This window comes from Pyricularia pennisetigena (assembly GCF_004337985.1).
Source record: "Pyricularia pennisetigena strain Br36 chromosome 4 map unlocalized Pyricularia_pennisetigena_Br36_Scf_6, whole genome shotgun sequence".
NCBI lineage: Eukaryota > Fungi > Ascomycota > Sordariomycetes > Magnaporthales > Pyriculariaceae > Pyricularia > Pyricularia pennisetigena.
Genome location: NW_021940918.1, coordinates 1,655,577 through 1,667,100, shown reverse-complemented (window position 1 = coordinate 1,667,100; position 11,524 = coordinate 1,655,577). Strand labels below are relative to the sequence as shown.

The window sequence follows — 11,524 nt, the reverse complement described above, 5'->3', positions numbered from 1 at the left end:
TAACTACGAGGCGAGCGATGGCGTGCTAGACAGAATAATAGATCATATGAGTAAATGTAAATGAGGTATGTGGCCAACCGACTGGAGAGATCGTTTGGCGAGAGAGGCAATACCAATGTGACTAACAAAGATGTGCTAGATCTAGTGTAGTGGGCAGGTAGGGCGGGCAGTTAGGGTACATCGACTCCTGCAAAACTTTGAAAGGATCGCTGCATGAAAATACCCTCGAGTGGTGGATCAAGGCCCACGTTTATTATGCCGTTCAGGATATTTTGAATACTTATTCATGGGTTCTCCTCGTTGATAAAAAAGAACAAAACTGAGGACCCGCCCATTCTCTTCTGTTTCCTTAAGCAAGTACCTTGGGTGCCTGCATAGCTACCTTACCTTCGGCGGTAGGTATGTAAGGGCAAGGTAGTGATGGTCTCATGGACTGCATTGAACCAATAAGCAGAGTAGCTGTGACCACATTGCTGTGTGACCTTTCGACGACACGGAACAGCCCTTCCCAAGTATATTGGAGCCTGATCGACTCAAGTAGAGACCCCTCGGATGGTACGAGTGGGCACCCGCAGTGTGTATGTAGTTGGCACAGTAGTAGGGGGTAGGCTCAGTAGGTAAATAATACCTTGGAAAATCCAGGGTCCATGTACTTTTTGCAGCATACACAGTACACCTGTTGTACATATAAAGACCCTTGGACATGGAATCCATTCAAATGGGACTTCCAAAGCGCTCGCTTGATATCATCTGCAATATGGTGACAAGCAGCCATCTTCCGCTCTCGGCTCACACAACCAAACCAGCCGGAAAGACGAGACAACAAGCGAATGAACGAAACCTACATGTCTGTTTGTGGCTTAGACGAGCCGTTACAGTTGTCCGCCATGAGCGGCCCCTCAAGAACGTTGTCGACGCCATGGTGGCGTAGAGCTTGTGATAGAAAATGAGACGAAAGCCGAACTCGCAGCAGCTGTCTCCGAGGTCGCGCCTGACGGGATTTTATTCGGGCAGATTGAGAAAACTTGATTTAAGGGCTGTTCCGAATTCCTTGAGGTTTTTGGTACGTATAACAACGACAAAGTGAGAGAGTCTATCAATCAATCACTCACTCTCTGGTCTTGTCGATTTTCGTTCAATGCAAAGGAAGTCGGTAAAGCAAGCCCAATCGACGAATACCAAGCGGGCTTGTTTTTGTTGAGGGCGAAGGGTGGTATTGGCATTCCCTGTGCAGCAAACGACGCGTACATTCCCGCCCTTGTGCCTCTGGCTAGGTAGGTAAAGGTAAGATTGCTATCAATCAGGTACCTTACCCTACCTGCCTAGGCCAAATTGGTACAAGATATGCTCCCGTACCAAAATCCTAAATACGCCATGTACATCCCGCTTAAACGTTTAATGCTGCGATGTCGGACTCAAAACGAGCCTTGCCTCCGTGTAATACCACCCACCATACCGAATGATCATTGATCGATCACGTGGGCGCACACCCCTGCCTGTACAGGTGGATCTGCTCCACAGTGCTACAGCGCGCGGCTATTCCCGCGTCATTCGCAGAAGATTCGGCGGCAGAGAGCAAAGTTGGGAGCATTCTGCCTACCAACGTCGCGCCGGAACAACGAACGCATTTGCACTGGATAGGTAGACATTTGCAAATACCCAGTGCCCTCCACCATGGCTAAGAAAGGCAAGAAATCTTTCCCACTCTGTCAAGCCTCGCTCAACTGGAGGTCGATGGTCCCTTTGCTACCAAATGCTAACTTTTGAATTCTCTTGCCCTGGAATAGTCAAGTCTCGCATCATTGGCGTGCGCCTCATATCCATGGCCATGACCGGCTTCTTCTACCAAATGTCCAGGCCGAGAACCTCGACTCCGTTAAGCATGCTCAAATACGACCCGATAGGTGCGAACGAGCCCCTGCTCCATCACCGCCTCTCACTCCCCCCTTATCGAAGTTGCCAGCCGCTGGGCCCCGACCTACAATCACTAACAATTAGGGCAACTCGCTTGACTGAAATGCAGTGCGAAGAAAAGTCTTGTTCCTCGAACAAAAACGAAAATCAAGCAAGTGATAGGGAGTCTTGTCGTCACAAGCAACGCCGAATTCCAATGGTAGATCCCCTGACGGATTCCTTACCACACGAGTACCGCACCTTGCATGGCCAACAGTCTGTTGATACCGCATACTCATGCTGTAAATTTGGCTAAGAAATAGTAAAAGATACCGAGAGACGGGCTTAGGGAAACAGCACACGGTGGCAAATGCCTTGTGTGGATAACAATTGTACGATTATGGAGACAAAGCGCATGGAGGATGAGCCTGCTGTTTTACAAGACTGTCAAGCTTGACGTTCATGTGCTATATTATGTGTAGACTCAACAGCAACTTCTTTACACTTCAGCAAATCTTGCTCTATACCTGCTTAGATTCCAAGCTAAGTCGAAAGCAATGACAAATCAATTCTCAAGATACAGGTCAAGCGCATTGTTGGACCTTCCAAACTAAAAAGCAAACGAGCAAACTCCCGGCCTAGACCGAGCCTTCTTGTTTGCACAGCCCAAGCCCCTGCTCTCAAAACTGAATGGCCATCGCCAGCCATAAGATGTTATCTCAGGGTTGGGATTGGTGATCAGCGAACAGTCTTCGACGACTTCGAGTCACCATCTTATTTGGTGACTTTTGTTGCGATTGGGGTTGCACGTTCCTCGAAGCAGCAGGTGGCACGGCAGTGTTGCTCTCATTCCTCTCTCGAGTCGCATCTGGGGTGACGTTGTCGAACCCAAGCTTGTCCGTATTAGACTGAAAGCTTGATCGACGCCTGAAGCTATTGGCCTGAGGATTGGTAAAACGGCCTGCTTGCTGTTCTCTCTCGGCTTGTGGTGTCGACGGCATGTTAGGTTGCGTCTGTCTCAATATGGGAACAGGCCGCACACTGCACCTGCGGATGTTTCTCTCCTCTTGTACAGACACAAGTACAGCAGAGGGTAACTCCAGCGGACTGTTTAGCTTGACTCGTTTGGCCTCGGCGTTTTTGAGGATCAACGCAAGCTTCGAGACCTCTGACGCATCGGGAGTAATCTGCTGCTTCAGATATTGGTAGATTGCCAGGAAAACACTGGCTAGTTCGCCAAACTCCTGCATGTCTCCCGCCAAGCCATGATGCTTCAGCAACTCATGATATATCTTTGAAGCAGTAGGACTTTTCAGTACCACCCACTCCTTGAGTCTCTCACAAAGAGCCGAGACCCATTTGTGCCACTCTGCTTGCAGTTCTCCGGCAGCCCCTAGTGATTGCTGGGCGGTTTTCAGCTCATTGACATTGGATTCTAGGCCGGCAATAGTAGCAACTGCGCATTGATGGCGTGCTTCCGATGATTGCAACTCAGCAGTGCAACCATCGAGAGAGGCTTGCATGCTTGCCAGGTCGTCAACTTTCCTGACAAGTAGTTGGTCGAGCTCTGCCGCTCGTTTCCGTAAGTCGGACAACTCATTCGCAAGAACATTGGAATGGTCCTCGGCATCTCGAACGGCTTGTTCTTTTTGTTTCAGTTGTGCATTCAGACTCTTCATAGCAGCGGCATCTTGCTCGTTTCGAGCTTCTGATGCCGCCAATCTCTCGTGGTCTTTTACCAATTCCTGTTCCTGCTGCGCTTTCAGTACGTTCAACTTGGCTTGGAGCTCACGTATCACGTTCTCATTCTCGCTGACTTGTGCTTCAAGTTCACATCTTCTCTGGTCGGCAGCGATTGACTGCTCTTTCCAAGCAGCCTGGGCCATATTCAGCGTCTTCCCAGCCTGTGTTGCATCATTACGGGCTTTCTCAAGGTCTGCCATTAGGATGGAAACCCTTTGGTCGTTGTTTTTTGAAGAAGCTTCAGACGCAGCAAGGCGCCCTAGACACTGCTCCGTTTCCGATGCATGTATTTTGATGGTATCACTCAACCTCTGCTCACTCTCAGTTAGCTTTTCAGCCATGCAGGTTAGATGCTTTTCCCCATCGTGAACTTTCTCCTGAAGTGCTGCATTTTCGCATGTCTTTGCGTCTAGATCATTCTGGAGCTTGTAGACCTCCGCCTCAAGACGGTCGCACTCATTGTGCTTCTCCTCGATAGTTGTTGCCAGCACCGAGTTGCCCTGTTTGCATTCCTTTAACTCAATGACGAGAGCATCCTCCCTCGCAGAGTGCTGGGTTTGCAATAACTCCAAGTGGGCCTCGATGTGGCTCAGCTGATTTGGAATCGTGGTTCCGATCTCATGCGAAAGCCTGGAGCGCTGTCAGTACTTTATGCCATGTGAGTGGCAGAGATTTCTTACGGTACAACTGATTCGGTGAGCTTAAGACTAATGCTGGATAAGGCTTCACTTTGCTTCTCATTCTGTAAAGCACTTTCACTCAGGCTTTCAACAAGCAAGTTTATTCTGCTGCGGATTTAGTAGATGCCTCGGAGAATTCGTGTAGGAAAAGAAATTGGTATTCCATGCACTTACTTGGACTCCAGATGACCTTGGTGCTCCGAGTCCTTGGCAAGCCGACGTTTATCTTGTTCATATAGCTCCAGAAATTCGCTGAAGCGCGTATCAAGATTCGTTTCTATAGCTTGAAGTCGAGCATCGGTTTTCCCTGGGTTGTCCAGTAGCTTTCTGATTGTGTCTTGTTCACGAATAAGACATTCATCCTTCTCCAGCAGCTGATCTGTAAGATGCTTCACGGTGAGGTCTCCTACGTACGGTAAGCAATTTCGACTGTTAGCAGTGTGAAGAAAACCTTCATCGAGCCTGCTAATGGGACTCACTCTCTGCGAGAGCCACTGCGCTCTCTTGACGGACCGCCCTTGCTGCATTCAACGCACGCTTCTGTACGTGATCAATCTTCGTGAGCGCCAGGCCAAAATTGGCCTTGATGTCATGTGCTTCCTGCCTGACTTCACAGAGAACCTCTTCCAAGCGGATCTTGTTACGTTGGTGAAGCTCCTGCTGCTCTCTGATAGCTTCGTTGACAGTCTCCTTTATCCTGGCTGCCTTTTCACGAAGTTTGGCCTTCTTGGCCTCAAAGCCAAGATAATTGTTTTGAAGATCCGTGATAGTCTTATCTTGAGCTTTGATCTGCTCAGAAAGTTCTTTGGTTTTGTGCTGTTCCTCTTCCAGCAAACGGCGAAGCTCGACCACCTTTCTCCCCTGATCAATCCGTTCGGCCTTCTCAGAATTCACATCCTGAGCCAGCCTCTTCTTTTCAAGATCCCCCGCTGCTGCTGACTGAAGCAGCTCAGTCAGTCGGGCTTCCTGGCCTCGAATCTGCTCTTCTTGCGAAGCATACTTCTGGTGCAGCTCTGCATTCAAGGCTTCTAAGCGTTCACGATGTAATCGCTCCTCCTCGTAAATTCTTGTGTGTTTCTGGTTCAGCTTTTCAAGAATGCACTTGGCATCTCTGTTTGTTTCTGATAGCGTAGAGCTGCTACCAGGACTTGAAACCCGATGCTCTGAGCGATTGGCAAGCGGGCGGGACCTGGAGAGGATGTGAGTTTCATTATGCCGCACCACGGAGCTTGCATAGTCTGACCTCCTTGGGGGTGTTCCTTGTGAGTCGATCACACCAAAATATTCTCTCGTTGGTCTTTGTGGTCGATCACGCTTTCTCTTTCCCTGGACGGTATGATCGCTAGGTTGCAATGCAAAACTCGAGGGTCCCAACCCACGTCCATTGTCTGGATTGGAAATGCAATTCACGGCCGGACCTGAGCTGTTGCGAGCACTGGATGGCCGAGAACTGGCGGCAACCCCGTCCGACCCTATGCCTGGAACTCTGTATCTCGTCGGCTTATCTGATCGGCGATTCCGGAACCCGTATACCATTGCTTCATTCGGCGACTCTGAAACATCATTGACCGTTTGATATATGTTGCCTAGCGCATTTTCGGCCATTGGTTCAAAATTATAGTCCTCTCGGGAATGGGCCATAGTTGAGTTATGACTTGCTACTGCCACACGTCGACGTCCGATGGAAGCCACCGGTCGACATTCAATCGTAGGGGTGGTGGTCCTGAAAACTATACCATTGTCGCTATCCTTTGGCTGTCTTGAAGGGGGTTCTTGCGTCCCCACGTACTCGGGGTTCCCAGGGCAAACTTGGAAGCCCTGGTGAGGAACGGCCAATGACCTGCAAGATAAGTGGTAAGCTTGAGGATTAATAAGGTGGTTAACGGACTTTGAGAAGACTGCTTACGAATGCTCAGTATCCCTGAGGGGCACGTCAGGCTGGTGACGACGCAACCCATACTTGGTCGAAGCTGGGGGAACGGACCATATGAGACCAGCAGCCTCTTCTTCTGGCGCTGCTAATAGAACTGCATGACGCGGGACAGACTGACCTGAATCCGGAATCTCCGAAGCGTTCATATGCAAGAGAGTAGACTTGTCGAAGTGGTTCTGCTCTGTGGTTGGCTGCTTCGCCACGAAGTTAGAGTTCAGGGATATTCGATCCGCGTGTGACGCCGTTATATCAAGCTGATTAGAGATGGCGATCAAGTTATGGCTATTTTCAGGCGAGCGCGTCGTAGACACCTGGCTGTCCAACCACCTTGACGTTGACATTTCGTATATCCAGGTCAAGGGCTTGAACCAAGTTGTTCCGCTGATGCCAAAGCCTTAGCACTTTTTGAAAGGAGCCAAAGCCAGACTCGATGGATGCATACAATCAGGCAACTTAGATCAAAGACCACAGTATTAGGAAGATTGGAAGGAAGCGCAAGCAGTGTGGGTCGTTCTCAATGAAGCCGAGGACTTGATGGGGCGTCCAATGGATTCATAGCCCGGGGCTGTCTGGTCCAAGGTGGGAGGTCGTTGATTTTGCATCCACGGCCAGCTGGAGAAATCATTCTCCCATGGTGCTCTCCTTAAACTGGAAGCCACAATTTCCAGTGCAGATACCCAATTGTATTTGTTCATAGCAATGACCTTGGCCGTGCCTGCCTACAAAGGCTATCTTAGGTAAGGTACCTAGCTATCTGAGGTATTATGGGAGGAAAATACGGAATTAGGTAAAGGCAAGTCATTGATTCGATTCAATCGGTTGACTGCATACAAGTGTCTCGCTGGAGGCAAAAGTTGCCCTATTGCGTCTAGCTATGTATTCATATTAGTATCACTGATAGGTAGGCAGTGTCGGCGGTGTGAACTCAATGCTACGTTACCCTCAAAAGAAAGTAAAGGTATCGCCAGTTTGGATGCAACATCCATATCAAGCCTGCTTTTTTCTATATGTTTAATTAGTGTCAGTATTACCATTATTTCCCCGAGGCGTTACATTAAGTGATTCGATGTTGACGTTGTTATAGCGACCTGGAGTTAGTTTAGCTGGCCTGGGTTATCCAACCGACATAGAGGTTGAGCAAATAAGCATCCCCTTGAGCTCTCAGTCAAGGGTGTAGCCACATTGAGAAGTTGGTGACTTCCATGGGAGAGAGAACCTAACATGCACTTAGCTTGAACGTTGTAAACCCGGCAAGAAAAAAAAAAAAAAAAGGCCCACAGAAACATGACCAAGCCTCCACATCGAGCACATCAATGAACCACGGCTGCTTCCCCCAATGGTGCCCAAGGTTGCATCCAGCGACTAAACTGGTCTAACCGTGTGCTGCTGAAGGCAAGAATATTAACAGCGCCAGTTGTTGCAGTCGTTCCTTCAAGTGCCGCCGACACCCCTTGTCCCTCGACGTCCATTGGCCGCCCCACCAGCCAGTCACACCCACCACTCCGTCTTGTCAGGGGCATCTCGGCGCTTGCATCCATCAGAAGAGCCAATGAGAGACGGTTTTTGGCAGACGAACATGTAAAGAAGTGTGCTTGTTTCAGTGGAGATCACAGCGTCACGTAGTTATCACAGAGCACTGAATTCGCATTGGACGTTCCAGTGGCGGAGAATGGGCATAGGTGCATTTCCAGATCTATTTCAGTGCCATGAAGCGGGCTCCCGAATAGGCCCCGGGGTTGGCGGCCTGTGTGCCGGGGCTTCATCCTCCCTGCTTGGCTTTCGATATATCCGGGCAATGACTCCCACCAACTTGTATCTACTTGGGCTTCTCATTTCTACCCTGTTCCGTTAAACATACAATTGTGCGGGGGCAAAAATTTCTCTTCGACACCCTACACTCGTAATACGAGCGCCAGTCCTCCGTCATATATTGTACCCAAAATCCTCGTTGCCTTGTCACTCCTGCTGGGTCAGCGAGTACCCTTCACCATGTCCACAACAACGAGCTCAATCAACCCTCTTTTCACAGAGGATGTCGACCAGACCCCCGAGCTTGGAGGGAATGCTGCCGGAGCGGCTGGGAGCAGTGAAGGCGGTGTTCAGCTCTCGTCAAGTGCTCTGATCGCCATCATAGTTGTTGTCTCCATTGTCGCCATTGGTGGCAGTAAGTGCCACAGTTTTCCTATGGCTAGCTGTCGGAGACCGTCACTAACGGAAACGAACAGTTGCCTCATCTGTGCTCTTCTATCTCGCCAAGAAGAGGGAATGGAAGGTTCGGGAGACCATTCGGAGGTCCGCCAGGAAGGTCGTCACTGCCCTCACTCCACGGAGGACAGAATTCCCTAGGCATGTCAAGGAGTCCAGGTCTCGAGGCGACGGACGTGTTAGGCTCGATGATGTTCCACCGACGCCTCGATTGAGGCCAGAAGACCTCGAGAAAGGACTTGCAACCACGGGAACGAAGAGGGTGGACACAAGCCCTAAGCCGAAGCGAAGCAACTTCAGCAGGAAGTAACTGGGGAAGGCAGCATAGGAGATCTGCTGACTTGGATGATCGACGACTTGATAACGTCTACACCAAGATTCCGACGAGGTTATGAATTCTGCAGAGCCACCATAGGAGGCTAGTGTATCATTGGTAGTATTCGTGTTGGCATATAGACGAGATTCTGTGTGCTCAAAGTTTGCGCATTGTATTCGAGCTTGCACTTCGCCTTGCGTTGGAAGGCTTGGGCCTGATCGCAACAGGCTCCTCCTTCTTCTTTTTGGATTCTGGAACAAATGTGATCTCCTTTTCGCCGACGCCTGGTCCTCCATAACGTGTCTTCTCAACTCTAGACTTTGGCATGCGAGATCCAAGCACGGTATCTTTGGCGCGTTTGCCTTGATTTGCTGAAGATGAAACTCGCATCTGTACACCATCTTTGCCAGATCCTCGAATTTCATCGTCATCGTCATCGCTCGTATCCTCATCAGACCGAGTCTTGTTTGCACTTTCGGCTTCCTGCGGTGCCACAACAGTGCTGGGGTTGAGGGCCTTGAACTCTCTACTGGTCTCATCAATGACAAAGTCATCATCCTCAAAGAGGCTCTTGAAACGGTCGTCACCAAGGACACCAGCCTCAGTATCAACCTTCTCCCTCTTCTCCTGCTTCTTGAGAAGCTTGTCAACCAGCTTCTGGTTAACCTTGACCTTCTTGTTGCCCCTGATTCTGCTGGCACGCTCTTTCTCGACCTTCTCCTTGACCCTCTTCATCCTCTCCTCCTCATACATGTATGGGTTCGCAATGAGTCGGGCCTGTTCGTACAGCTTGGCAGCGACAAAGTAACCATGCATATATGGTCGGAGAAGGTTTGTCTTGCCAATGAGATGAGCAAGACTGAGCTGTTTGAGTTCGGGTAGGGTCAGGAACTTGTAGTCGTCGTATGTCTCTGTGTGAACCTCCTCCGCCATTTCTTCAACCAGATTGTCAAGGAACGAGCACCACCTTGGGGAGTTGCCCAGATGGGGAATCAGCCAAGCATGCATTTGAGGACCTTCGTTGGCGGAGAACAGCATGCCGGTTCCCTTGCACCAAGCGACATGATTAATGTCGACAACGGGCTCAATCGTAGTCCAAGGATTGCCGTTTGACTCGTCCCAGATTTTGATTGATTTTTTGTCGGCCGAAAGTATCTGCAAGTTGGTTAGCTCTGTATTAAGCAAAATATACAAACACGCGGGAGACCTAGTATTGAGATTCTCACCTTCTTTTCCTGCGAGGAGGTAGTCATGTGAATGATATTTTTAATGGGGAGACCAAAGCCGTGATCTTTCTTAAGAAGAGGCACAGGTCGGCGAAGGTCGTAGCGCTGTATGATACCAGTACTAGAACCCGTCGCTATATGAAGTCCCGATGGACTGAACTCAAGAGCGGTGACTTCCCCATCATGGCCTCCTATTGTGGCCACACGGGACTTGGTTCGAGGGTCCCAAAACTCGACTGTGCCAATAGAAGTTCCAAAAGCGGAGAGGTTGTGCGTGTTCTCGGCCAAGGCCACGGTGTTGACACTGCCCACATTTATGCTGCCCTGCAGTCCTTGCTCTATGCCGTCGTCCGTGCCGCAGTCAATCTGGTACGATTTCATAAATCTCCCGAGCTCCAGGTTGAGTCTGAAGACCTCCGCCTTGCCGTCTGAGTCCAGTCCTGTTGCAGGCACAAGGGCCTCGGTCGAGTGGCGGTCATAGGCTAGATCACGTCCGAACCTAGGCAGACGAACGTGGTAGTGGCAGCCAGCCATGGTGTGTAGCTCGAGACGACGGTCATTTTGCAAATGTAAGCTTTTACTGACATCCGAGCTGAGGAGAACAAAGGTCTGGTTCAGGGATGATGTATGCCTTGCATATGACATGGACAGGCTCGATAGATGGTGGGTGTGAATCTGAGGCTTGTAGGTTCCGGTGCTCATGGCCCAGTCGCCATCCTCGCTGACCCGGACGCACATGGACGCCTCCTCGAACTCAAAATCCTGCAGCAGCTCAATGCGATTCGCGTATTCGGGGTCATTTTTGAGAGATCGCTTTTTCTTGCGACTCAGCCATTCTGGTAGTGAGCGTGCGGTGGATGCGCCGGAAACCGTGTATACCGGTATCGTGCCGGAGTTCTGAAGCTTCATCGTGGCGGTCGTCCGGCAGACAGTGCCGGTTATTGGCGGGATCGTCAACTATCCAAGGCTGATCAAAAAACAATGTCCCATGTGCAGGTATGTTCGTTCTCACAGGTGAAGTAAACGAGATGCCATGGCGCGGGCAGGATCTGGACGGCAGAAAAAAAAGTTGCCCGCCCCTCCTTATCGATAGCGCGCAATCTCCAGCTCTTGGCTTTTTTTCCCAGGGATCCTCTTTCACTGATGGGAGTGGATCCAGCGGGGCGGAAATCCCGTCCGTGAACCCCAGAAGGGTGGCAGCTACGAGATCCGAACCCTGTCAAGCCTGCATGTGTGCTTGTCTCGGTGCTTGCTTGACCCGGCCATCTATATCTCGGTCAGATTCGCTGCCCCGTGGGATCCTTCGCACAACAGCAGCCATTGGACTAGTTCGGTCAACCCTAATGTCACAGCATTGATGACCTTGTAGACAAATGGGAGATATACCGGCATAATCGATACTTTTGTACCTAATAGCGACGAAAGGGACGCCGATTCCCCCGAAACTGCGAGACCTGGCCTATTACACCGTACTACCACGAAACCTCGATCGCCTCAACGTTTAACAAAACAGCGCCGAAAAGACTTC

At 50.3% G+C, this 11,524-nt stretch overlaps 5 protein-coding genes across 5 annotated transcripts; 3 read left to right on the top strand and 2 right to left on the bottom strand.

Moving 5' to 3' along the window:
- Positions 1–1,472: 1,472 nt before the first annotated feature.
- Positions 1,473–1,682, top strand: PpBr36_06097 (uncharacterized protein; the record flags this gene model as incomplete). Its single annotated transcript, XM_029893244.1, has 1 exon — positions 1,473–1,682. A coding segment is annotated over one exon (210 nt), but the record flags the coding sequence as incomplete, so codon positions are not given.
- A 71-nt stretch (positions 1,683–1,753) lies between these two features.
- On the top strand, positions 1,754–2,073 carry PpBr36_06096 (uncharacterized protein; the record flags this gene model as incomplete). Its single annotated transcript, XM_029893243.1, has 2 exons — positions 1,754–1,955; positions 2,024–2,073. 2 exons carry the CDS (start codon positions 1,754–1,756, stop codon positions 2,071–2,073), a joined length of 252 nt encoding a protein of 83 aa, XP_029746556.1.
- A 539-nt stretch (positions 2,074–2,612) lies between these two features.
- On the bottom strand, positions 2,613–6,590 carry PpBr36_06095 (uncharacterized protein; the record flags this gene model as incomplete). The annotated part of the gene is made up of 4 exons (XM_029893242.1): positions 2,613–4,266; positions 4,491–4,722; positions 4,796–6,156; positions 6,223–6,590. 4 exons carry the CDS (start codon positions 6,588–6,590, stop codon positions 2,613–2,615), a joined length of 3,615 nt encoding a protein of 1,204 aa, XP_029746557.1.
- A 1,648-nt stretch (positions 6,591–8,238) lies between these two features.
- PpBr36_06094 (uncharacterized protein) lies at positions 8,239–8,764 on the top strand (the record flags this gene model as incomplete). The annotated part of the gene is made up of 2 exons (XM_029893241.1): positions 8,239–8,413; positions 8,475–8,764. 2 exons carry the CDS (start codon positions 8,239–8,241, stop codon positions 8,762–8,764), a joined length of 465 nt encoding a protein of 154 aa, XP_029746079.1.
- Positions 8,765–8,926: 162 nt separating this feature from the next.
- PpBr36_06093 (uncharacterized protein) lies at positions 8,927–10,905 on the bottom strand (the record flags this gene model as incomplete). The annotated part of the gene is made up of 2 exons (XM_029893240.1): positions 8,927–9,925; positions 9,997–10,905. The coding sequence occupies 2 exons, from the start codon at positions 10,903–10,905 to the stop codon at positions 8,927–8,929; spliced, it is 1,908 nt and encodes a 635-aa protein (XP_029746080.1).
- Between the last annotated feature and the right edge of the window lie 619 nt (positions 10,906–11,524).